The sequence below is a fragment of the Myotis yumanensis genome, unplaced genomic scaffold (genome assembly GCF_028538775.1).
Source record: "Myotis yumanensis isolate MYYU_CA2020_CCGP unplaced genomic scaffold, mMyoYum1.0.hap1 SCAF_3, whole genome shotgun sequence".
Taxonomy (NCBI): domain Eukaryota; kingdom Metazoa; phylum Chordata; class Mammalia; order Chiroptera; family Vespertilionidae; genus Myotis; species Myotis yumanensis.
The window spans coordinates 110,404,795-110,432,762 of NW_027223754.1; the positions used below are offsets into that span (position 1 = coordinate 110,404,795).

Below are 27,968 nucleotides of genomic sequence, written 5' to 3' on the forward strand. Positions count from 1 at the left end.
GGTGCTTCCTCTGCGATCCACCTGCCACATTGCCTCCAGATGACTCCATCCTTTGGTCACACACTTAGCAAGCACTCTGCAGCTTGAAGGGTAAAGTCCAAACTCTTTAGCCCAATATTCAAGACTGTCCAAAATTCCATCCTAACATACCTCTCCAAAAATCTCACTTTAAGGAAATTAATACTCTGGCAAATGATCTCTAAATTTTAAGAGGCCACTGCATCTCCTTCCTACTTTCTCTTGCTTATACTGTTCCTTTTCACTGGAATGCCTCCTTCCCTCTGTTTACTCCTGTAAGTACCACCTAAGTTTTAAGGTCTAATGCAAACCCTCTGTCCTCTAGGAAGGCTTTTAATAACATATTGACATCATCTTTCCAGAGTGCAGTGATTTTTATTGTCTCTACCCTCTAACACTAGCTATGTAACACTAGCTATGTAACAAAATTACCACAAGCTACCTTAGCAGAAGTTACTGTTTTAGGTAGAGGTTATAAACCTGTTCCTTATAAATTCTTTGCTTCCCCAACCACTCCCAGCTCAACAACTGTTAGTAATGATGACCACCCCTTAGTTTGAAATACTTAATTGAATTTCCCCCACCAGTAGCCACTGATAGTTCTCCATTGAGGCTACTAGTAGTCAAGCCCTCAAATCCTTAACAGATGATTCAAATACGGAATTAAAATACTTCTTTTTCACAGGTTTAGACTTTCTGGCCTTGATAACTAGTGAAGGGGGAATCCCTTCAATATAAGGATTGATTACTGCCTGTGAAGTCCACACGGTGTAAGTAATAATACGTGAAATCTGGACTTGAATGCACTGAGTGCTCAGGGGGTGACGCTTTTGGTAGAGGTTTGAAAGTAAATGGTGCTTGAAAACCTGGCGTCCTTCCTTGACATGAAGCCTCTGGGGTCAAACTAAAAACAGCCAGCCTTCCCCGCACGTGCATGGACGCAGGCGAGGGTCAAGTGTGGGGGGGGGAGGGGCGGGCTTTAATATCTTAGCCTGCTGATTGGCTACCTGCAGCGATTGCCTTCCATGATTGATCGCTGGCGCGAGGGACGCTGGGACTGGCACGAGGTACTTTCCTCGGGTCTAGAAGGCAGCAATGGCGGCAGAATCTTCGACAGCTCGGCTCACCCTGCCTTCCTGTCAGCAGATGGGAAGGAAGGGTCGGCCCTGGGTAGCTGCTGAGATTCAGTGCACTCGGTGTGACAGAATGGTGACCAAAGCTTCCGGTAAGGATCCCAGGGGTGGGTTTCGCGGGCTGGCTTCGTCCCGGGCTGCGGGCATGGAGACAGCGAGGCCGGCGAGGGTGTGAGCAGCGGGGCTGGCGGGGGCCTGTGGCTGAGGTGGAAACGGTCGCACAGCATCCCCCTCCCGTCGCTCACCGAGGAGCGGGTCGCGGGTCGCGGGTCGTGGGTCTCGGGTCGCGTAGACGCCCGAGGTCGGTTGAGGGGGCGTGGCGCCTGCCCCCGGGGCCTCCGAGGCCTCCCCGCTTCTCCTGGAGACGGACCGCGTGAGTTCTCGCCCCCCTTACCCGTTCGTAAACGTCCCAGGCTCACGAGAGAGTCATGTAAGAATTTCACCTGTTGCCTGGTGGTCAGGAAGTAATGAAATTTGAATTTTGTGTGTGGTTTTAGTTGTAGAAGTGACAAGTAGACCACTGTGAAATGTTCCTGAATTAAAGAGATATTAGAGATTTTATTTTTGGGTGGGGTGGAGGGGGGTGAAATTATTGCTCAGTTAGCCGTGAATAATTCCTTTATTCATCTTGTGTTTTCTGTACGACAAGGGAAGAAATACACCGCCCTCCTGTTGATCTAATTTTTTTTGTGTACAAGATATTTATTTTGTATATATTAGACTTTATTTTAGAGGGCTTTTAGGTTCACATTGATCTTCTAATTTAGATTCTACTCAAGTGAAACAGGTTCACGTTATTTTAATATAATTGTAATGCTGGAGTTCTCTGACAGGGATGAGTTGTTGAATTTCAACTCCTGGAGCTGCTAAAAATTCTTGTTGTTTCCCGATGTAACTGTTTAGTGTTTGTACTTTCGAAGTGAGTCGTTCCATGGGCTTTCTTAGTCCCTCCTAAGATGGACTCAGTTTGTGTAGAGAAAGTCGGTGAGTTTGTGATTCCTGGTGGAGACCATCCTTCCGCTAATTTGGGTTTTGATCATGATTGTTATGTGGAAAATATCCATTGTTTGAAGGAAATAACTATTAAAAAATAAAGTTTTAAAACATGACTTTATAAAATCACTGGTCCTTCCATGCATTTGTGTTACAATGCTTAGAAATACTCAGTTGGAAAGGTGGTGGTTATGCATCTAGAATTGTGAAAGTGCTTCCCCTTTGTAAGCAGTAATACACCAAAGTTATTTTGACTTGTACAGTAAACTGAATTTTATAAAGACAAACAGTTAAACAGTTTTGATTTCTTTGGTAATATTTCTGAAATTTAAATAGAGCTTTAAACATTAGCTTGGTTGTTGGCTTCAAAACTAAAGCTTTTTAAAATCAAAAGCATGTAGTTATTAATCAGCAAGAACACTAATATTTTTGCTGGTAAAAGATGACTGATTTTATCTAGTTCCTTTTTCCTTTTTGTCTTGCAAAGTCTTTTAAAATGACATTTTTGAAGTTACATAGCTAAAAATATGCCTAATGTTATAAACTTCAAATTCTACTTAGCGATAAAAGCTTGATAATAGGTTTTCAATTAAGATTATGGTATTTCCCTTATAAAAGCTATTTTTGTGAAAATGATCTTTATGTGGGTTGTGTGTGTGATAGTAATAGCATCTGGCTTCTGTCCTTGTCCTTGCCAGTGTCTTAGATCATTGTAAGAGTGGGGTCCTGCCAGTGTTTCATATCTGCCCTCCCTGTCCACTTCACAGGATGGCAAATATAAATTAGTAGAGGGCAGTATGATCAAGTAGAAAGAACATTGCATTGGAAACATAAATAGGCTGGAGTCTGGATTATACCATTTAATTAGCCACACCACCAAAATGTTTCTCCATCTCCAGGTTGCATATAACATTCCCAGCCTACTTAGCCATAATGTTTACACAGAGGCAATGAAGTATGTCAGAGCACTTTGTATGATTATAAGATATGGCAAATTGAAAGTATCATAGGTACCAAACACTATCTTAAATTAATGCAAACAATATTATATAACTCTACCTGGCTTTTCTTCTCTTTCTCCCTCCTTCTGACTTGTATATGTTCTCCATGAATTTTGTTTAATAAGTCATCCATTACTAACTTTGTGATCTTCCTATGCGAGAGAATCCCTTTAACTTTCCACTCTAACTAATGCTGCACAATGTTAACAAACTGTAGAAAGATTAATGCATAATTTCATCAATAGGTCACCACCATGAATTTCAGTGTGGACATGCTTTATGTGAACTGTGTTTATTAACTGAAGAATATAGCACAATTATATGCCCTGCTTGTGAGGTAAGTTTTACCATCTTTCATATTGAATACATTAAAACCTAATGTTAAAGGTAAAAATGTTAGCAAAATAAAACATATTTCTGATTAGAAACTTTTTAATTGCGTTTTTACTACTGAATCTTTAAGCCAAGAAGCCTAACAAAATACAAAGCTTTTCCCATCCATTTTATAATTGTTCAAAGTGATCAAGAAGAATACCCAGTTAAGGTCATACATTAATCAGCATACATATTTTGACTCTGAGGAGAATTCTGTGGAAAATTGGTTCTCACCCTAGCCGATTTAGGTCAGTGGATAAGAGCATCAGCCCATGAACTGAAGAGTCCCGGGTTCAATTCTGGTCAAGGGCACATACCTTGGTTGTAGGTTCCCTGGCCCTGGTTGGGGTGCATGCAGGAGGCAACCAGTCGATGTGTATCTTTCACATCAATGATTCTCTCAGTATCACCCTTTCCCTTTCCACTCTCTCTAAAAAATCAGTGGAAAAATATCCTCGGGTGAGGATTAAAAAAAAAAAAAAGAAAATTCGTTCTATTTATTTTAATTTTAGTGAAGTATTCAAATCTGTATCCTTTTTTCCCACATCAAAACTATTCAAATTTTGAACACCACCTGCCCCTCAATCTTTGGGTGTCATCAAATTTATATTTGTAGAGATGCCATAGTATAAAAAGAAAAACAAAACAGTGGCCTAAAGTTAATGTTTACTTCAGAAGCATTAAAAATAGTACAGTTGCACTGGAACTAAAACTATGGACCCATAATAATGAGAACAGGTCAAGGATTTAAAATAAAATTTAATGAACATTGTTCCCATTTGCTACAAATACAAATGGAACTTGTTTTATATAGTTTAGTATGTTTCAGGAAAGTTGTCTTAATCTCTAAATTCTTAATGTTCCACTTGAGAGATCAGATGATGAGGGTTTGTATTTATTGTTTTCTGTAGCAGTATGGCAAACAATTACTCTGGAGGCCGAAGAGGTGGAATACAATCCTAGTTCTGTGACACTAACCCCAAGGTTCCTTATTTGTCTGATGGAAATAATACCTGCTTTATCTCATAGGATTGTAAGAGTCAAATTTGAAGTATGTAAAAGTTCTCTACAAGCTTCAAGACCATTAAAATAAGTGTTGTAGTCAACCCTTGGTTATTTAGGTGTGGATCAACTGGTTTGCAGGTTAAACATGGTAAAAATACATATATACATATGTATATAAATTTGTGAAATTTTTAATTGTAGCAGAAACATGTACATATTAGAAGATGTCTGTTTTAGAATTATATACTTTTACAAATTAAGGCCTTCATTGTGGGAAATTATTTTTTTTATTTTGTTTTGTAAATCCTCAGCGGAGGATATTTTTACCATTGATCTTTAGAAAAAGTGGAAGGAAGAAGAGAAAGGGAGAGAGAGAGAAGCATTGATGTGAGAGAGACAAATGGATTGGTTGCCTTCCAAGGGCACCCCACCTGGGGCCGGAGTTTGAACCTGCAATCCAGGTACACTCCCTTGACCAGTAATTGAACCTGCAATCCTTTGTTGCTTGGGCCAACGCTATAACCACTGAGCAACAACAGCCAAGGCAATTGTGGGAAATTCTTATTCCATTTCCTTTCTTGAGAGTAGGTTCCTATGTGGTTGGCTACATAGCTAAGACAAGGGGTGAGTGGATCTAGCTCTTGTAGTTGTAAAGGAAGATCCTGACCCATTCCATCTTGTGATGGGAAAAGAGTAAGGGAAAGGGAAGAAACAGGCAGCCAGAACTGTTTCTGCCTATATCCATTCTGTTCTAATATTTAAACACAGTCAAATTTATTATAATAACTTTTTCCCATTTTTGGCAAATGATTTCATGTTTAATGGTTTTAAAACATTATACTGTATTATTTTGGATAACATCTATACAGATGTTTATAGTGTGTTTACAAATAATTGATTTTGATTTTAAGGTCGTGATAAATCTATTTTGTATCATTCTGACTAGTTCTGACTGTCTTTGGGAGACATGTGATTTGTCCCATCATTCCATTCTTTCTCCCCCTTCCTGGTGCTATTAGCAAGGGACTATATTCAGATTCTTCAGACGCACTAAAGCTGATTGCTATTTAAAGGAGTCCTTCAAGAAACCTTCCTGAAATTGTTACCACTCTTATTAGTTTTTAAAGTTTAGATTTTTGATGATGTCTAGTATTTATATGGAATAAGAGAGAATGGGAGAATCTAGTCTAAATTAATGAGAGTGTGAATGTATAGAATACTTAAGGAGTATAGTTTATTGCTTTTAACTTACGTATGTACCCTAAAAAGTATGTGCCCTATAAAGATTTAAGTAGCTGTATTTACATTAGACTTATATTTATAATTTATCTGTAATGTTTAAGGTAATGTTATTTATTTCAAACTTAAGCCTAAAATGATTTCATTCAGGATTAAGGGTATGCATTTGTTTTTATTTCTGAGTTTGGTTGAATACTATTTATCTACCATTCTTTATCTTTTATAGTTGTATAGGGTTTTTTACTATCCCTTCTGTGCTTTTGATTGATATTAATGGTTAATAACTAGAGACCTGGTGCATGAAAATTCATACACTGGAGAGGGGTCCCTCAGCCCGGCCTGCCCCCTCTCACAGTCTGGGAGCCCTTAGGGGCGGGAGGTGACCCGGCGATCAGGGAAAGGCAACGCCCCCGTCACACCTCTGCTGCTGCCACTGCTGGCAGCGCAAGTCTCTGCCAGCCCTGGTTAACTGAGCCTCGGGCGGCCCTGGGTGGCTGGGCAGCCGCCATCCGAGGTTTGCCTGTGCCTCGGGCATCAGCTGGGCAGCCACCATTTGAGGCTTGCCTGCGACTTGGGCTGGCCCTGGGCAGCTGGGCAGCCACCATTTGAGGCTTGCCTGCGACTTGGGCTGGCCCTGGGCGGCTGGAGGGCTGGGGACTGGGGGACTCCGGAGGCAGTTGCGTGGGGCGGCCAGACCTGCCTGGGGGTGGCCTGGCTGTGCTGTGCGCCTGCCACCCTGGCGGGGCTGAGAGGGCTGGGTGCTCTCATCTTGTGGCTGTGGGCGCCACCATCTTTGAGGGCATGGCAGTCAATTAGCATATTCCCTCTTTTTTTTTTTTAAATTAAATCTTTATTGTTCAGACTACATTTGTTCCTCTTTTTTTCCCCCCGCAACTCCCCTCCTCCCAGTTCCCACCCTACCCTCCGCCCTCACTCCCCACCCACTGTCCTTATCCATAGGTGCACGATTTTTGTCCAGTCTCTTCCCGCATCTCCCACTCCCCTTTCCCCCCCAAGAATAGTCAGTCCATTCCCTTTCTATGTCCCTGACTCATTCTAATCACCAGTTCATTCTGTACATCAGATTATTTATTCACTTGATTCTTAGATTCACTTGTTGATAGATGTGTATTTGTTGTTCATAATTTGTATCTTTACCTTTTTCTTCTTCTTCCTCTTCTTAAAGGATACCTTTCAGCATTTTGTATAATACTGGTTTAGTGGTGATGAACTCCTTTAGCTTTTCCTTATCTGTGAAGCTCTTTATCTGACCTTCAATTCTGAATGATAGCTTTGCTGGATAAAGTAATCTTGGTTGTAGGTTCTTGGTATTCATCACTTTGAATATTTCTTGCCACTCCCTTCTGGCCTGCAAAGTTTCTGTTGAGAAATCAGCTGACAGTCGTATGGGTATTCCCTTGTAGGTAATTGAGTCTCTTTCTCTTGCTGCTCTTAAGATTCTCTCTTTGTCTTTTGCTCTTGGCATTTTAATTATGATGTGTCTTGGTGTGGTCCTCTTTGGATTCCTTTTGTTTGGGGTTCTCTGCACTTTCACCAGGTAGGGGAAGTTTTCTGTCATTATTTCTTCAAATAGGTTTTCAATATCTTGCTGTCTCTCATCTTCTGGTACCCCTATAATTCTGATGTTGGTGCATTTGAAACTGTCCCAGAGGCTCCTTACACTGTCTTCTTATTTTCGGATTCTTTTTTCATTTTGCTTTTCCGGTTGGGTGTTTTTTGCTTCTTTGCATTTCAAATCTTGATTCTTGCGCTCCTCTGGTCTGCTGTTGGGTGTCTGTGTAATATTCTTTATTTCAGTCAGTGAATGCTTAATTTCTAGTTGGTTCTTTATCACAACATCGAGGGTCTCATTAGATTTCTTGAGGCTCTCATCAAGTTTATTGGCAGTTTCTAGCAAATTATTGAAAGCCCTCAAAAGTGCGTTTTTTAGCTCTTTATCCTCCATTTCTGTCATGTTTTTTTGTCTCCGCATTTTTTATGCTTTCTTGGTGCACCCCCTTGTGGTCTTTGTGTGCAGTCTTGTTGTAGTTAAGCCTTAATTTTTGTCGGCAATACTAGGGGTGAATTGACCTCCAGGCTAACTGGCTATGAGAGTCAGCTGTGTCTGCAGTAGGAGAGCTTCTGTGCTGAATCTCTAGGGCGGTGCTAATCTAGCCTTTGCCTGAGGCTATCGGGCAAATGCCTCTGTGCAGGGCTTGGGTGGGGCGGGTCCCCGGGGATCAACAGGGTGGGCGGAGCGAGCAGTTAAGGCTGCTCTCAGTTCTGTCCCCAGCATCTCTGCAACTGCTGCAAACCTCGGAGAGAAAGCTGCCTTCCCGCTCCTCCCGTTTGAGTCTGGGTCCCTAGAGACTCGCCCGGAACTGGAGCTCAGAGTCTGAAACTCCCTCCCGATTGAAAACAACAACCGAGCCCTCCGCCGCCGGCCCACTCCACGCGCACCTCCGCACCTTAGTATTTCACCTCTGCACTGCGCCTCCTCTAAGTCTCGGTATGGATTTCTCTTTTCTTCTAGTTGTAGAATCTCTCCTCAGCCAGTCTTCCTGTGGTTCTGGGTGATGTCCGTTCCGTCTTTTAGTTGTATTTTTGAAGTGGTTGTTTGAGGCAACAAACTCCAGCGTTAACCTATGCCGCCATCTTGGTTCTCTCCTGTCAGGATTCTCTCTCGGGGCGTTTGCCTCGACCTGCGCCCAGCATATTCCCTCTTTATTGGCTGTGGGCGCCGCATCTTGTGAGGGCATAGCAGTCAATTAGCATATTCCCTCTTTATTAGTTAGGAGATCCATCCTATAATTTTGCACAGCAAGGTGGCAGATTTTGTTTCAAATAGGATCATACTTAGGCATCATTCCAGAAATACTGGCATTTTATTTATCTTTCAGACCTGAGTCCAAAAATATATTGTGCACAAAGAAAGGATAGTTTATCCAATCAACAGATAATCCTATCTAATAATAGACAAAGATTGAAATTAACTGTACCTCCACTACGCTTCCCATTGGCTAATCAGCGAGATATGCAAATTAACCACCAACAAAGATGGTGGCCGGCAGCCACAGCCACGCAGCTGAAGCGAGCAGGAGGCTTGCTTGCTCCAGTGATGGAGGAAGCCAAGCTTCCTTCCTGCTGCGGCCGGGCTCTGAGCTCCACTCTAAGCAACAAAGTTGCAATTATAGAAGCTAAACAAACCCCAGATACCTGCTTTCAGCAGGCCATGGCCTCGGAACTGGAGCAGCAACAAAGTTTCAATTGTAGAAGGTAACTAAATCCCAGAATAAAAAAAAAAAAGGAGAGGCTGGGAGCTTCAGTCGCCGGCAGGCTTGACCAGCCTGAAAACCCTCAGCCCCTCATCCAGATTGGCCAGGCACCCCAGTGGGGACCCCCACCCTAAAAGGGGTGTGGCCAGCCTGAAAACAGCCATCAGCCCCTCATCCAGGCTGGCCAGGCACCCCAGCGGGGACCCCCCCCCTCCCTGAAGGGGGTGTGGCCAGTCTGAAAACGGCCCTCAGCCCCTCATCCAGGCTGGCCAGGCACCCCAGTGGGACCCCTACCCTGATCTGGGACACCCTTCAGGGCAAACCAGCCGGTCCCCACCCGTGCACCAGGCCTCTATCCTTTATAATAAAAGGGTAATATGCAAATTGACCCTAACAGCAGAAAGACTGGGAATCACTGGTCACTATGACACACACTGACCACCAGGGGGCAGACGCTCAATGCAGGAGCTGCCCCTGGTGGTCAGTGTGCTCCCACAGGGGCCGCTCTGCTCAGCCACAAGCCAGGCTGACAGCTGCCAGTACAGTGCTGGGAGTGGTGGGAGCCTCTCCCACCTCCTCAGCAGTGCTAAGGATGTCCAACTGCAGCTAGGCCTTCTCCCTGCTGGCAAGTGGACATCCCCCAAGGGCTGCCAGGCTGTCAGAGGGATGTCTGACTGCCAGCTTAGGCCCAATTCCCCAGGGAGCGGGCCTAAGCCAGCAGGTGGTCATTCCCTGAGGGATCCCAGAGGGCACAGGCCGGGCTGAGGGACCCTCCTGAGTGCACAAATTTTTGTGCACCGGGCCTGTAGTAACCTTAAATATAAATGGCTTAAATACTCCAACCAAAGGTTATAGGGTACCTGAGTGGCTAAAAAAACATAACCCATATGTGTACTGTCTACAGAGACCAACCTCAGAGTAAAGGATTCACACAGACTGAAATTGAAAGGATGGAAAAAACTTTTCCAGGCAAATGGAAATGGAAAAGAAAGGTGGGGTAGCAATACTCATCTTACAAAATAGACCTCAACATGAAGGCCATAACAAGAGATAATGAAGGCCACTTCATAATACTGAAGAAATCAATAAAACAAGAGGATATAACTCTGGTAAACATATGTACCCAATACAGGGGCATCCAAATACATAAAAATATCTTCTGGAGGATATCAAGGGAGAGAGTGACAGCAATACTATCATAGTAGGGGACTTTAATACCCTATGGACATCACTGGATAGATCTTCTAGACAAAAAATTAACAAGGAAACAGCCATCCTAAACAATACACTCGATCAAATGAAATTGACATTTTCAGAGCTTTTCACCCCAAAGCTACAGAATATACATTCTTCTCAAGTGCACATGGGACATTTTAAAAAATAGACCACATGTTAGGACACAGGCCAAATCTCTACAAGTTCAAGAAGATTGAAATCATATCAAGCATCTTCTTAGATCACAATGGCATGGAATGAGAAATTAACTGTAATAAAAACACTCAAAAATTCTCAAACACATGGAGGCTAAATAGCATGCTATTAAACAATGAATAGGTTACCAAAAAGATCAAAGAGAAAATAAAAAACATCCTGGAAACAAATGAAAATGAACTCACTACAACCCAAACTCTGTGGGACAAAGTGAAAGCCATCCTGAGAGGGAAGTTCATAGCACTACAGGCCTATCTAAAAACAAAAAACAAAAAACAAACAAAACAAAAAAACCAAATAAGAAAAACTCTTAATAAGGTATCTAATTCTACAATTTAAAAAAATAGAAAGAGAACAATAAGAAAAACCCAAGTAAGTAGAAGGAGGGAAATACTAAAGATCAGATGGAAATAAATGACATAGACTAAAAAATATGTATTTATATGTATAGATAGATAGATATATACTAGAGTCCCGTTGCACGAAGATTCGCGCAATAGGCCTTCCTTCCCCTGGCTGCCGGCACTGGTTTTCCTCCAGCACCCAGGACCCAGGCCTTTGGTCCAGCCACAGCAGCGAGGCTTGGCTTCTCTGCTCCGGCCACAGCAGCAAGGCTTGGCTTCTCCGCTGTGGCCGCAGCGAGGCTTGGCTTCTCCACTCCTGCTGCAGCGGAGAAGCCAAGCCTCTTCAGTCTTCAGTCGTCTTCAGTCTTCGCTCCGTGCCTGCATTTTCAAATTAACTGCCATCATTGTTGGGTTAATTTGCATAGTTGCTCTGATTGGCTGGTGGGCATAGCGGAGTGACACCAATTTGCAAGCTTCTTTTTTATTAGTGTAGATAAAAGATCAATAAAACTAAGAGCTGGTTCTTTCAAAAGATAAACCAGATTGATGAACCTTTAGGCAGACTCATCAAGAAACAGAGAGAGGACTCAAAATCAGAAACAAAAGAGGTGAAGTAACAACAGACCCCACAGAAATATAAAAGTACTATGAATGACTATATTGCAATAAACTGGGCAACCAGGGTGAAATGGACATATTCCTAGAAAAATACAATCTTCCAAGACTCAGGAAGAATCAGAAAACCTGAATAGGCTGATAACTACTGATGAAATTGAAGCAGTAATAATAAAAAAAACTTCCAGCAAACAAAAGCCCTGGTCTGGAAGGCTTCATAGGGGATGTTTACCAAACTTTTAAAGAACTAGCACCTGTCCACTTCAAACTCTTCCAAAAAAATTCAAGAGGAAGAAATACTTCCAACCTCTTTTTACGAGGCCAGAATTACCGTAATTCTAAAACCAGATAAAGACACTGCAAAGAAAATTACAGGCCAATATCCCTGATAAGCATAGATGCTAAAATCTTCAACAAAATTTTAGCAAATCTGATCCAGCAATATATTAAAAAGATCATACAACATGACCGATTGTGATTTATTCCGGGGATGCAAGGCTGGTAGAATATTTGCAAATCAATAAATGTGATACATCACATAAACAAATTGAAAGGCAAAAATCACATGATCAGATCAATAGGTGCATAAAAAGCATTTGACAAAAAACGACACCCATATTTGATAAAAACTCTCAGCAAAGTGGGAATAGAGGGAGTATATGTCAACATGATAAAGGACATATATGACAAATCTACAGCAAACATCATACTCAATGGGAAAAAACTAAAACCATTTCCATTGAGAACAGGAACAAGACAGGGATGCCCTCACCCCTCTTATTCAACACTAGAGGCCCAGTGCACGAATTCGTGCACCAGTGGGGTCCTTCGGCCTGGCCTGTGGGTCTGGGCCGAAACCGGCTCTCCAATATCCCCTTAGGGGTCCTGTATTGCAGGCCAGGTTAAGAGACCCCACCAGTGCACAATTGGGGCTTGGGAGGGATGCGGGAGGTTGGCCAGCTGGGGAGGGACTGCGGGAGGGCTCCAGGGTGTGTTTAGCCTGTCTTGCTCAGTCCTGATTGGCCAGAACCTAGCAGTAAGCTAACCTACCAGTCGGAGGTCTGCCCCCTGGTGGTCAGTGCACATCATAGCAAGTTGTTGAGTGGCCTTAGCATATCATTAACATATTACGCTTTGATTGGTTGAACAGCCAACTGGACACTTAGCATATTAGGCTTTTATTATATAGGACTAGAGGTCTGGTGCATGAAATTCGTGTACGGGGGGATGTCCCCTCAGCCCAGCCTGCACCTTCTCCAATCCGGACCCCCCAGGGGAAGGGCATCCCTCTCACAATCTGGGATTGCTGGCTTCTAACTGCTCACTTGCCTGCCTGCCTTATTACCCCTAACTGCCCCCCATGCCAGCCTGATCACCCCTAACTGCTTCTGCCTACCGGCCTGATTGCCCCTAACTGCCCCGCCCCCCCCCCCCCCCCCGCCGGCCTGGTCACCCCCAACTGCCCCCCCCCCCCGCTGGCCTGGTTGCCTCTTACTGCCCCCTCCCGCCAACCTGGTCGCCCCCAACTGCCCCCCCATGCTGGCCTGGTCACCCCACACAGCCTGCTGTTCAGTCCTTTGGTCATCCCTCACTAACCCCCCTGCTGGCCTTGTCGCCCCATACAGCTTGCTGTTTGGTCATTACTGTTACTGTGACGGCGTCCCGGACAGTTTGCATATTCCTCTATTATTAGTATAGATTGTACTGGAAGTTCCAGGCACAACAATCAGACAAGAAGAAATAAAAGGCATCCAGATTGGAAAGGAGGAAGTAAAACTATTATTATTTGCAGGTGACATGATATTGTACCTAAAAAACACTGAATACTCCATCAGAAAACTACTAGATGTAATAAATGAATTCGGCAAGGTAGTAGGATACAAAATTAACACCTAGAAATCCTTGGCATTTTTATATACCAATAATGAACTCTCAGAGAGACTAAAAATCCCATTTACCATTGCAATAAAAAATTTAACATACTTAGGAATAAACTTAGCCAAGGAAGTAATAAACCTGTGCTTGGAAAACTACAGGACATTGAAAAAGATATAGAGGAAGATATAATCAAGTGGAAGAATATACCATGTACATGGATTGGTAGAATCAACATTATTAAAATGTCTACCCAAATACTACCCAAAGCAATCTATAGATTCAATGCAATCCTATATAATAAAAGCCTAATATGCAAAGTGTCCAGTCGTCCAGTCATCCGTTCAACCAATCAAAGGGTAATATGCTAATGATATGCTAAGGCCACTCAACCATTCGCTATGATGTGCACTGACCACCAGGGGGAAGACAGTTGACCAGTCGCTATGATGTGCACTAACCAACAGGGGGCAGACACTTTGACCAGTAGGTTAGCTTGATGCTGGGGTCCAGCCGATCAGGACTGAGTGAGACAGGCCAGACATGCCCTGGAGCCCTCCCATGGTCTGGTCCCTCCCCGGCTGGCCAACCTCCTGCCCCATCCCCCATCATGCACCGGTGGGGTTCCTTGGCCTAGCCTGCACTCTCTCACAATCCGGGACCCCCTCAGGGGATGTCTGAGAGCCAGTTTCAGCCCAATCCCGCAGGCCAGGCTGAGGAACCCCATTGGTGCACGAATTCATGCACCGGGCCTCTAGTCCCTAATAAAAGACCAACAGCATATTTCACAGTTCTAGAACAAACGCTCCAAAAATGTATATGGAACCAAATATGACCCCAAATAGGGGCAACAATCTTGAGAAAGAACAGAGTTAGAGGAATCACATTACCAGATATCAAGTTATACTACAGTACTCAGAACAGCCCATGACTGGCATAAGAATAGGCATATAGATCAATGGAACAGAACAGAGAACCCTGAAATCAATCCAAATCATTATGTTTAATATTTGACAAAGGAGGCAAGAGAATACAGTGGAGTCAAAGGGAGTCAAGACAGTCTCTTCAATAAATGGTGTTTGGAAAATTGGAAAGGTATATGCAAGAAAATGAAACTAGACAACCAATTTATACCATACACAAGAATAAACTCAAAATGTATAAAAGACTTAAATGTAAGTTGTGCAACCATAAAAATCCTAGAAGAAACCATAGGCATAAAAATCTTAGACATCTCTTGTAGCAATATGTTTACAGATACATATCTCAGAGCAAAGGAAACTAAGGAGAAAAACAAATGGGAGTACATAAAAATAAGCTTCTGCACAGCAAAAGAAGCCATCAACAAAATGAAAAGGGAGCACACTGGGAGAACATATTTGGAAATGATACAACAATAAGGGGTTAATTTCCAAAATATATAGGAACTCATACAACTTAATAAAAGGAAGACAATCCAAGTAAAAAATGGACAAAGGACCTAAATAGACACTTCTCCAAAGTGGACATACAGATGGCCAAGATACATATGAAAAAATGCTCAAAGTCACTAATCATCGGAGAGATGCAAATTAAACAACAGTGTGGTATCACCTCATACCTGTCAGAATGGCTACCATCAACAAATCATCAAATGACAATTGTTGGTGATGATGTGGAGAAAAGGGAACCCCAGTACACTGATGGTGGGAATGCAGACTAGTTCAGCACTGTAAAACAGTATGGAGTTTCCTCAAAAAATTGAAAATGGAATTCTCATTTGACACAGTGATCCCACTTCGAGAAATATATTTTAAGAAACAAACATCAGAAAGAATATATGCATCCCTATGTTCATAGCACAATTTATGATAGCCAGAATTTGGAAACAGCCCAAGTGCCCATTAGCAGATAAGTAGATAAGAAAGCTGTGGTCCATTTACACAATGGAATAATATGCAGCTGTAAAAAATAAAGAACTCTTACCATTTGCAACAGCATGGATGGACCTGGAAAGTATTATGCTGAGCGAAATAAGCCAATCAGAGACAGGTAAGTATCACATGATATCATTCATATGTGGAATCTCATGAACAAAATAAGCTGATGAACAAAATAGATCCAGAGACATAGAAGCATGGAATAGACTATGGAACCTCTAAGGGAAGGTGGGGGAGGGTGGTTGGGTGGGAAGACATCAACCAAAGAACTTGTATGCATATATGCATAACCCCTGGACACAGACAATAGGGTGGTGAAGGCCTGGGGCAGGATGGCGGGGGCAGGTAGAATAGGTCAATGGGGGAAAAATGGAGACATATGTAATACTTTCAACAATAAAGATTTTTTTAAAAAACTAAAGAGATGCAAGCATTTTGAACTGGGAGGACATAAGAGTGATCCAGTTCTAAGCTTCATATTTTGTTTTATTGTCTCTATATATAAAAGCCTAAGCGACTGAATGACCGGTCATTATGATGCACACTCACCACCAGGGGACATATGCTCAATGCAGAAGCTGCCCCCTGGTGGTCCATGTGCTCCCACAGCGGGAGCGCCACTCAGCTGACCAACCCAGCCCAGGGCCCACCAGCCCAATGGCAGCCACTCACTCTCTCAGTAGTCCTGCAGGTCCAATCTCTGGAGAACGGGCCAGGCACCAATGGACCAGTGCCACCAGCACGATCCTGACAGTGCTATTGGCTTCCTGGAAGTCGGCCTCCAGCACTGCGGTCACTTCCCCTCCCTAGACACTCTGCAAGGAAGAAACAATATAAAAGCGGCCACCAGGTGGCTCCTGACAACCGGCGTGAATGTCAGCAGGACAGGATCCCAGGGTGGCAAGGGCATCTCACCGCCTGCCCGGAGGGCCAATCATGTCCCGACCCCATCCCCACCCGCCTTGGGGCCCCACTGTTTACGAATTTGTGCACCGGGCCTCTAGTGTGACAATAAAATCTTGAGGGTATGTTTCCTTAAAAAATAAATCTGTTGATAATAACACTAACCTCTTACTATGAAATGTCAAGTCAAAAGGAAATAAATGAGGAGGCAGATAGAAATTAAGGTTTTAGCCTTCAATTTTGAGATGAGGTTTTCTTAAAAATAACATTTGGTTCAATGTGATTTGTTAAAGGTAACACTTTCCCCCTAATTAATAATGTATCATACTTAAAATCTTGACAGACATTCATCTTCCACATCAAAGATGTGTATTTAAATTTGAGACCACATAACATTGTCATCTGCTTTCTCTTAGCAACATTAACTTATTCTCATGAGAGTCTCCTGCGTTACTTTTAATGCCTACATAATAAACAATTGTACATAATTGGTGTGATTCTTATCCAATCTATTCATTATAAACATTTAGGTGGTTTTCACAATTTTTCTCTATATATTTACATAGTTCTTCAAACCTACTGCTACCAAAAATATTCCATTAGCAAGTTCTGTTAATCTCTAGCTCCAAGATAAAGTCATATTTCAATTTGTCATATTTGTTTTAATGTTTGGCAGTTTGATGGGCAAAAATGGATATCTCCTTGTTTTAAATTGCAATTTCCTGACTACTAGTGAAATTGAGCAACTTTCAGACGTCTTCAGTAGACCCTTTGAGAGAATTTGCATATTTCCCTTTTGACTTGTATTTTCATAACTTGTAGAAACACTTCATGTGATAGGGATGTTAACACTTTGTCCTGTGTTTTTAACTATTTTCTCCCAATCTTTCACTTAAATTTTTTATTACATTTAGCCTTTCAGAAATGTTTCCCTCTTTAGTCTTTTTCCCCCTCCTTCTTGGTTTCTGGTTTTCTTTGATTAGACAAACCTTCCCATCTCAGAGTTATATATATATTTTAATACTTATATCATGCTTTTTAAAGGTTTGTACTTGATCTTTTTAACTATTCATATATGCTGTAAAGTAGGTATAAACTTTATTCTTCAGAATGATGAACTGACTTTCCCAGAATAATGATTGAATACTCCCTCTTCTGTTTAATTGAAGTGTTATTTGTATTCTGTATTAAGTTCCCATGTATATATGGATCTATTTTAGGACTCTTGTTTTCTATTGTGCCAGCACCCTAGTGTTTTAATTATAGTAGCTTTATTCTCTGGTGGGATAAATCTCTCCCAAATGGTATGTCAAAATTATAATTCTTGCATAATGTATTTTCCATGTGAACTTGAGAATTCTGTTTATATTTAGTTGTAGTTTAGGATATTAAATCTTTGTTTCCAGGAACCTGATATCATTCTCCATTTATTCAGTTCTTGTTTTATAATCCCCAATAAGTTACTTGGTTTTCTTTTCTTAGAGCTTATATTTTTCTTATTAAACTAGAGGCCTGATGGACAAAATGTGTGCAAGAGTAGGCCTTCCTTCTCCCGGCTGCTGGCACTGGCTTCCCTCCGGCCACCAGCAGGCACCTGGGACCTGGGCTTCCCTCACAGCTTCGGCTTCGTCTGGAAGGATGTCCGGTCTAGTTAACATATTGTGCTTTTATTATTATAGATTTATTCTTAAGTTTAAATTTTTGTACATACCTTAACATATCATTGTAAAATTTTTACAGAAAGTTTTTTTTAATCCTCACTCATTTTTTCCATTGATTTTTTAGAGATAGTGGAATGGAGGGAGGTGGGGGGGGGAGAGAGAGAGCGAGAGAGAAAGAGAAACATCGATGTGAGAGAGACACACATCAATTGGTTGCCTCCTGCAGATGCCCCCAACCAGGGCCAGAGACTAAGCTGCAACCCAGGTACATGCCCTTCGCTGGGAATCAAACCCACTACCCTTTGGTGCACAGGCCAACACTCTAACCACTGAGCAACACCAGCCAGGGCTACAGTAAAATTTTAAAGTATTGTTGCAAGCATTTCTTTAGAATTGTGATAAAATGAAGTGTTTTAGTTAATTTAATGTTCTGTTTAACTCATAATTGCCAAATTACTGATGTGTTTACTGATTAAAATAGGGTAAAAACATATATATATATATATACACACACACACACACACACACACACACACAACTTTTTTCTTTGATTTAATGAGGTTTCAAGGATCTTTAAGGCTATTATCAAATTTATCTGTGAATGGCACATTGGTTGGTTGAATTCTGCATAAACAGAAATTATTGACTGACTTTCTGTTTTTGTTTTTCTTATTTTGTCCTAAGGTTGCTACATCTATAAATACTAGACAAGGATACTATCCAGTAGATGGATATGTTAAAGAAGGTTCTTTTATGGACAAACTGCAGCCTAAAAAGTATGTTCTATGTGCACTTATTTTAGTATTTAAAGTTCTCTTCAGTATTAAAAATTACTCTTTCAGAAATATATATTTCTGAAAGAGTAATTTTAGCATTACTAAAATGTCATTTTTAGATCATTGTTTCTAACCCATTGTTTATAAAGTGCTCTTTAAGTTTATAATTTGTCTTAGCTGTTAATTAAATGGAGAATCCAGCTCCTAAGGAAGCAGTATTAGTTTGTCCTTATTTAAAGTGGAGGGAAAAAAAGCCCTAACCGGTTTGGCTCAGAGGATGGAGCATCGGTCTGTGGACTGAAGGGTCCCAGGTTCGATTCCGGTCAAGGGCATGTACCTTGGTTTCGAGCACATCCCCAGTAGGAGGTGTGCAGGAGGCAGCTGATCGATGTTTCTCTCTCATCGATGTTTCTAACTCTGTATCCCTCTCCCTTCCTCTCTGTAAAAAATCAATAAAATATAAAAAAAAGTGGAAAGAAAAGGAAAGCAAGATTACCATGTCAAATCAAGGATAGCTGAGTATGATTCTAGCAGAAGCTGTTGGTGCCGGGTGAGAATAAGACACGGAGAAAGAATAAGAACTTCTCTGTTGACTGTTGAGAGGAGCAAGAGTACAATACAGTGGAGGATTTGGGGAAAAGGTAGATTGAGAGGTGATTTATAAGAGGACTAGAGGCCTGGTGCACGAATTCATGCACCAGTGAGGTCCCTCAGCCTGGCCTGCGGGATTGGGCTAAAACTGGCTCCCTGACATCCCTTGAGGGGTCCCGGATTGTGAGAGGGTGCAGGCCGGGCTGAGGGACCCCACCAGTGCACAATCAGGGCTGGGGAAGGAGGTGACCGGTGGTGGCGGTGGGGCAATTGGGGGTCTGGGCTGGCCGGCGAGTGGGCCAGTGGTGGTGGCAGGGGACAGGACTGGCAAGCAGTCAGCGCCAGGCTGGCCAAGGCAGGTGCCAGAGGGGGCCCCCCTGATCACTCCACCGGTTGCCCCACATATCGGCCCTGATCACCGGCCAGGCCTAGGGACCCTACCCATGCACGAATTTCGTGCACTGGGCCTCTAGTAGTTGTATATTTTAAATAGAAGCATCCCTTGATATCTAATATATTTTCTTTATGATTTATCTTTACTATTTTGTAGTAGGAATTGAATACGGACTACTTAGGGCTAATCCACTCATTTTTAAGAACATGGATGTTCACTTTTCAAAGTAATTGAATGTTTAAAAATTATTTAGTCTATTTCTCTTTATAAGATTAACATTAAACATCATAGTTTCTTCTATAAATTGTTATAGGTTTTGAGTAACTTATTCAGCAAACACAGTGCTTACTGTGTGCTAGCCAATATGAGGATATAAAGGTAAAAATAGATGAGAAATGGAATTTTTTCCTTGAAAATTAACTTATGTAGTAAATTCATTACCTTTTTGTAAATTATCCAGTGCTATGTAAGTACATTTTTAATAGCTGGCATTTATGTGTATAAGTACTGGCTATAATTGAGTTTAAGACAGTTCAATGATTATCAACATCTCTACTAAAAAATATCAGGTAAGGAAAGGTGGTTAGGAAATTAAAGCACAATTTATACTGTAAGCTATTATTTTTAGAAATTTGTTAAGGAATTGAATTCTCTATTAAAATTAAGTTTTATATGAAAGTGTATTTAATCATGGTTTCCTCTCTTTGCGTATCATAGATGATTGAGAACCCAATGTGTGTGTTCTTACAAGTCATCACATGAATTATTTTTTATAGAGAGTAAACATCAGAATAGAAAGTTAAAACTGTTTTATTAATGTTGTATTTAAAATAATGTACTTGACATTTTTCAGGATAAAGAATTGTTCTCAGGACTTTAAAAAGACTGCTGATCAGCTAACTATTGGTTTAGAACACATTGGTTCACCATCCACACACAGGACTGTTTTGAATTCATCAGCTGTAATGGCGGTATGAAAAATGTTATTTTGTGAAGTAAGATGAAGCCAGACATTTTTATTTTGTCTCTGGTAGCTTAAATTTCCTCTCCTCTTAAGGTTCCTATAATTACAGATTCTTTTAGAAATCTTAAAGTTAAGAGGTAAACACACTCCTTACTTGAACCTCTTGTTTTATTCCAAACTATGCTTGAACAGATTCACTTTTATTCCCAAGGCAGCTCATGCTACCTTTGACAACTCTGTTAGTGTTCTTTTTTTTTTTTTTTAAATATATTTTATTGACTTTTCACAGAGAGGAAGGGAGAGAGATAGAGAGTTAGAAACATCGATGAGAGAGAAACATCGATTAGCTGCCTCCTGCACATCTCCCACTGGGGATGTGACCACAACCTAGGTACATGCCCTTGACTGGAATCGAACCCGGGACCTTTCAGTCCGCAGGCCGACGCTCTATCCACTGAGCCAAACCGGTTTCGGCTGTTAGTGTTCTTGATACTTACCTATATGTAGCTTCTTCCCTTTAAACCTAGTTATTGAATTCAGATTCTGTGAAACGTATATAAAGTACACATTTCTAAATTCTAAGTGTGATTTTTTCCAATTATTTTAATGGCATCCAAAAGGCCTATGGCATTTGTTATTGATGATGATGATGATGATGATGATGATGATGATGATGGAAGATTCAATTTTACCCGTTACTGCACCTGATAACTTTAGGGTATTTTTTAAATTTAAGACTAGAAAAAAGAACAAACTCCAAAATGCTGTTGAATGAAGTATTGTCCTTTTGTTACAGAGATCTTTTTTTCTAATCCTCACCAGAGGATATGTTTTTATTGATTTGAGAGAGGGGGGAAGAAGAGGGGAGAGAGAAAGAAACATTGAGATCAGTTGCCTCCCATATGCACCCTGACTGGGGATCAAACCCACAACCTTTGGTGTATGGGACAATGCTCCAACCAACGGAGCCACCTAGACAAGGCTGTTAAGGAGATTTTTGGTGGGCTGGTGGATGAGAGAGAGCACTTAATCTTGCTATCTTTTACTTCAAGTTTAAATGTTAGCATAACCAAATTATATTTTCCTTAAATTGTTCATTTTTACATGTGTACATTTATTGCCATGATAAATTTTTCAAGATAGTTTTAAACTTCAAAATGGTTCCAGGACATAATCTTATTTTTTGAAAAAGTTATCTTTAAAAAATCTGGAATGCTATAGCTGAAACTCTAAAATGCTTACTTACTGGGTAAGTAAGATGAACAGTGTTATTTTTCTTGATTGTTTGCAGATTTCTTTGGTAGGTCTATGTTGCTTTTGTAACCAAAATAGTAGCCTGATATTTTTGTGACTAATATATCTAAGTATCTATTCTTATATTTGTATATGGTCCCCCTCCCCCTTTTTAGGAGACTAAAACTACAGAAGAAATTGATGAAGCACTAAAGATAGCAGGCAATAATTTTGAACAATTAAATATTGCTATAAAAGTAAGCATTTTGAATGATTAAATTCTATCAATTATTAGGGCATAGTCTCTTTAAATATGTATACTTGCATATACTAAGACTGAAGTTAGAGATTATTAAGCATGATAATAATAATATTAATAATAATAATAACAATAATAACAGCATTGTGTTAGCAGCCCACTAATGAAGAAGCTCTATCAAGGAACCATGATTTCTTATCTCTGAGCATTGCAGATCATCTTTCTAACATGCTCATTACTTGGCTGTATACCCTTACATAAAGAGTCTTACTTTCTTTTCTCCCTTACCCCACTCCCCAAAAGAGAGGCTCATTCATTTGGTGACAAAGAACAAGAAACAACAAATCTACAGCCAAGGCACTGAAAAGATTATAGCTGATATGGGAGTTAAGGCTTCAACATATGAACTTGGGAGGGGGTGGTTCATAACAGTCTGCCCTCTGCTCCACTCCCCCAGGCTTATGTCCTTCTCACATGCAAAATACATTCATTCACCCACCCAACGTAGTCTTAACCTATTCCAGTGTCAGCTCTAAATCCAAAATTTCATCTAATTATCTTCTAAATGAAGTATGGGTTGAACTCAAGGGCCAAATTCCTCTTTAACAGTGAATCTGTGAAACTAGGGAGTAAATTATTTGCTTCTAAAATAATTGGTTGGACAAGAATAGGATAGACATTCCCATCCCAAAAGGGAGAAATTTGAAGGAAAAAAAGGGGTCACAGATCTCAAGGAACACTTCTTTGTTTAAAAATGCAGTTTGTAGAATAGTCAATATTTTAAAAATACTTGGATTAAAATGTTACTTTTTTAATTTAAGGAAAGGTGCCAGAGAGAAATTCAGCTATTTAAAATGACGTATTTCCTGTAATGACAAAACAGGATAAGAAACAAGTTTAGAAAAGTTAGTGTATTTTCTAGGCCATTTTGTCAGTTTGTCAGTATACAGTGCCAACAAAGATGTGACAGGTACCAGGATTTGAAGTTTATCATCTCATCTTCTCTTGTGTTGTTATTTTGAAAAGTCCATAAAGTGCCTTTTATTTTCAGAATTATTTTGAACAGTACAATTTCTACAGATTAAAAGTACCAAATTAGATCTTTGTATTATGTTCTTCCTAGATGCTTGAACACATACACAATCAAACACAAGAGGAGACAGTCAGTCTTTTAAAGGATCTGGAGAAACAGTTTGATCAACTTTTTACTTCTCTTGATTCCAGGTAATAACTTAAAAATATAAACTTAATGAAACTAAAGTTTTACCATTAACTTGTCATTTTATTTCTTTTTTTAAAATATATTTTATTGATTTTTTACAGAGAGGAAGGGAGAGAGATAGAGAGCCAGAAACATCAATGAGAGAGAAACATCGACCAGCTGCCTCCTGCACATCTCCCACTGGGGATGTGCCCGCAACCCAGGCACATGCCCTTGACCGGAATCGAACCTGGGACCCTTCAGTCCACAGGCCGATGCTCTATCCACTGAGCCAAACCGGCTTCGGCCATTTTATTTCTTATATGGATTCAAGTAATGAGTAATTTTTAAACAAGTTTGGAAGGTAGTAGTTGGTCTCTACAGGCTGATGACTACAACTTCAAAATGAAGAACAATTTGTACATTTTTTTATTATTTGGGCAATTTGTCTTCTGGTTCCAAAGCTAACTGTTAAAATAAACAAGCTTCTTTCTTAAAGCAGCACAGGAAACTATCTGCAAAATTTGTTACAGAATTCAGCTTACATGGGAAAATGCAAACATTTTCTTATACATAGTTCCATAATTTTTTCATGTGTTTATTTGCAACAGAACAAGTAATGCTCTCATGCTTTCCAATATTTGTTTCTAAACAAATATACAGTTATGTATCCATCACTTTTTTAAAAACTCTGATTTATGTGATCTTCAATAATCTAATTCACATTTTACATTTGAAGAAACAGGATCATAAAAGTTGTGATGTGCAAAGAAATATATTAGTAATGATGTTGTCCTTTAGACTTAGTTACTTTTTTAAAAATCTCATTAGGATGCCTAGAACACTATCAATGAATCAGTTGATATTCTTTGGTGATATTCTTCCATGTTGATGTTATGTCACATCTGGTCTTTAATTATAACATTTAAGTGATAGGTCCTATGCATGCATTTATTTTACAGATTTTATAGTGGTAAAATATACATAACAAAGTTTACCATTTGAACCATTTTAAGTGTACAGTTTAGTGGCATATGGTAATTTCAAGTTTAAATTTCTGAGGAAACACCATATTATTTTCTGCTTTGGCTACACATTTTACATTTCCACCAGCAGTGTACATGGTTTCAATTTCTCTATATCCTTACCAACAGAGTTATTTTCTATGGTGTTTTGTTGTTGTTTTTTTGTAATCACGTTCTGATGGATATAAAGTTGTGTCTCATTGTGATTTTTATTTGCATTTTCCTAATGATTGCTGTTGCTGAGTATCTTTTCATGTGCTTATTTCTACAAAATGCAAATTTCTACAAATTGGCCATTTGTGTACTTTTTTGGGAGAATGTCTACTCAAGTCCTTTGCCCATTTTTAAATTTTTTCATTATTTTTATTCACATCCCCCACCTCCTCCCCTTTGGCAGCCATCAGCTTATTCTCTATATCTATGAGTCTGTTTTGTTTTGATTATTCATTTAGGGATTTTTTAGATTCTACATATAAGTGATATCATATGGTATTTATCATCTGCTGGGGTCCAATCCCAGCGGGTCCATGGGTCCCCAAAGGTGTGGACGGAGTCGGCGAAGAATGAATGACATGGAAACTGGTTTCAGTTCATCAGCATAGCGAGGTTCTCCCTCCAGGATCTCCAGCGAAGTTCTGGTTAGGAACTCCAACCAAGTTCTGGTCAGGATCTCCAACCAAGTTCTGGTGCCATGTTCTCTCGCTAGGTTCTCCAGCCAGGTTCTTCAGGTTCTCCAGCCAGGTTCAGTCACCAGGTTCTTTAGCCAGGTTCTATCCAGGTTCTTTTGCCATGTTCTGTCTAGGTTCTCCAGTGAAGTTCTGTAGCCAGGTTCTGTCCAGGATCTTTTGCCATGTTCTCTGGCTAGGTTCTGGTTAGGATCTGATGTTTATTGTCTTGTTACATGCGTATTTATACCAGCCGATTTTAATCCTGTCAATTTCTATTACAAAGGTTAGGGCGTTTCTTATCTCCATTCCAGGGAGTAAAGATTATGTAGCTTAACTACCCGCCTGGCACTTAATTAAGGGGTTGTATCCCCTCCCTAACCTCAGGGGAAAATTCCTACCTGGGGAAACAACCTTTCTTGGAGAAGTGACTTTGGTTAAAACACATAGCGCCAAGAAGGGGAGCAAATATATTAAGAACAGTATGCTGTATACGCCAGGTCCCTTGAAACAGCAAGGATGGACTGGCTCCCGGCAATCATCCTCTAACTTACTTCACTTAGCATAATACCTTTAGTTCTATCCATGTTGTCACAAATGCCAAGATTTCATTCTTTTTCTGACTGAATAATATTTAATTTGTACAGAAATTTTTATTTATTCATCTACCAGTTGATGCCTAGGTTGTTTTCATATCTTGGCTATTACTAGTAATGCTGCAGTGAGCATGGTGCATATATCTTTTCAAAGTGTTTTTGTTTTCTTTGGATAAATACTCAAAAGTAGAATTGTTGGATCATATGACAGTTCTATATATTTTTAAATTTATCTTTATTGTTGAAAGTATTACAGATCCCCCTTTTTTTCCCATCGTCCACCTCCCCCTTTTTCCATCCCTCCCCCAGGCCTTCACCACACTATTGTCTTTGTTCATGGGCTATGCATATATGCATATAAGTTCTTTGGTTAATCTCTCCCCACCCACCACCCACCCCAACTTTCCCTCAGAGATTCGCCAGTCTGTTCTACGCTTCTATATCTCTGGATCTGTTTTGTTAATCAGTTTATTTTGTTCACTGGATTTCACGTATGAGTGAGATCATGTGATATTTGATAACTCTATTTTTAATTTTTGAGGAATCTCTATACTGTTTTCCACAGTGAGTGGGTGCACTAATTTACAAGCCTACTAACAGTGTGCAAGAGCTCCCTTTTCTCCACATCCTTACCAACACTTGTTGTTTGTTGATTTTTTTTTAATATAGCCATTCTGACAGGCATGAGGTGATAATCTCATTGTGCTTTTCATTTGCATTTCACTGATGATTAGTGATGTTGAGCATTTTTTCATATGTCTGTTGGCCATCTGTATGTCTTTGTGGGAGAAATATCTATTCTGGTCCTCTGTCCAGTTTTTAATTGAAATGTTTGTTTTTTTGGTGTTAAGTTGTATGAGTGCCCTTTTTAAAAAATATGTTTTTATTGACTTTATTTTTATTTTTATTTTTTAAATTTTATTTTTTTTATTAAATTTTTATTGTTCAGATTACATATGTTCCTCTTCCCCCCCCTATAACTCCCCTCCTTCCAGTTCCCGCCCCACCCTCCGCCCTCACTCCCCACCCACTGTCCTCATCCATAGGTGCACGATTTTTGTCCAGTCTCTTCCCGAATCTCCCATTCTCCTTACCCCCCCAAGAATAGTCAGTCCATTCCCTTTCTATGTCCCTGATTCATTGTAATCACCAGTTCATTCTGTACATCAGATTATTTATTCACTTGATTCTTAGATTCATTTGTTGATAGATGCATGTTTGTTGTTTACAATTTGTATCTTTACCTTTTTCTTCTTCCTCTTCTTAAAGGATACCTTTCAGTATTTCGTATAATACTGGTTTAGTGGTGATGAACTCCTTTAGCTTTTCCTTGTCTGTGAAGCTCTTTATCTGACCTTCAGTTCTGAATGATAGCTTTGCTGGATAAAGTAATCTTGGTTGTAGGTTCTTGGTATTCAGCACTTTGAATATTTCTTGCCATTCCCTTCTGGCCTGCAAAGTTTCTGTTGAGAAATCAGCTGACAGTCGTATGGGTATTCCCTTGTAGGTAATTGAGACTCTTTCTCTTGCTGCTTTTAAGATTCTCTCTTTGTCTTTTGCTCTTGGCATTTTAATTATGATGTGTCTTGGTGTGGTCCTCTTTGGATTCCTTTTGTTTGGGGTTCTCTGCGCTTCTTGGACCTGTAAGTCCATTTCTTTCACCAGGTGGGGGAAGTTTTCTGCCATTATTTCTTGAAATAGGTTTTCAATATCTTGCTGTCTCTCATCTTCTGGCACCCCTATTATTCTGATGTTTGTACGCTTGAAACTGTCCCAGAGGCTCCTTACACTAACTTCACACTTTCGGATTCTTTTTTCATTTTGCTTTTCCAGTTGGGTGTTTTTTGTCAAATCTTTGGTTTGATTCTTGTGCTCCTCTGGTCTGCTATTGGGTATAATATTCTTTATTTCAGTCCGTGTATGCTTACTTTCTAATTTCTTTATCGTAGCATCGAGGGTCTCATTAGTTTTCGTGAGGCTCTGCACAAGTTTATAGCAAGCCCTCAGAATTGCGATTCTTAGCTCCGTATCCTCCATTTCTGTCATGTTTTTTTGTCTCCGCATCTTTTATGCTTTCTTGGTGCACCCCCTTGTGGTCTTTGTGCGCAGTCTTGTTCTAGCCAAGCCTTAATTGTTGTAGTTAACACTAGAGGGATTTGACCACCAGGCCCACTGGCTGTTGGAATCAGCTGCGTGGAAAACTTCAGTCCTCTGGGGAGGCGCTAATCCAGCCTTTGCCTGAGGCGATCTGGCAAATGGCTCTGCGCAGGGCCTGGGCGGGGCGGGCTCAACAGGGCGGGGGGAGGGAGCAGCTATGGCTGCTCTCAGTCCGTCTCCAGGGGCTCTGCCTCTCTGTCTCCACAACCGCTGCAAACCTCGGAGGGACCGTAGCCAGACAGTCCCGCTTCTCCCGTTTGAGTCTGGGTCCCTAGAGACTCGCCCGGATCTGTAGCCCAGAGTCTGAGACTCACTCCTGA

At 40.7% G+C, this 27,968-nt stretch overlaps 1 protein-coding gene across 2 annotated transcripts in view; it reads left to right on the plus strand.

Moving 5' to 3' along the window:
- Nucleotides 1-1,113: 1,113 nt before the first annotated feature.
- Nucleotides 1,114-27,968, plus strand: part of RNF17 (ring finger protein 17) — a 159,760-nt gene continuing 132,905 nt past the window's right edge. For both annotated transcript variants that reach the window (XM_070407527.1, XM_070407528.1), the window contains exons 1-6: nucleotides 1,114-1,243; nucleotides 3,391-3,482; nucleotides 18,472-18,563; nucleotides 20,402-20,519; nucleotides 21,922-22,002; nucleotides 23,128-23,228. In XM_070407527.1, coding sequence (XP_070263628.1) covers nucleotides 1,114-1,243; nucleotides 3,391-3,482; nucleotides 18,472-18,563; nucleotides 20,402-20,519; nucleotides 21,922-22,002; nucleotides 23,128-23,228 — 614 coding nt within the window. The remainder of the gene's footprint in view (nucleotides 1,244-3,390; nucleotides 3,483-18,471; nucleotides 18,564-20,401; nucleotides 20,520-21,921; nucleotides 22,003-23,127; nucleotides 23,229-27,968) is intronic.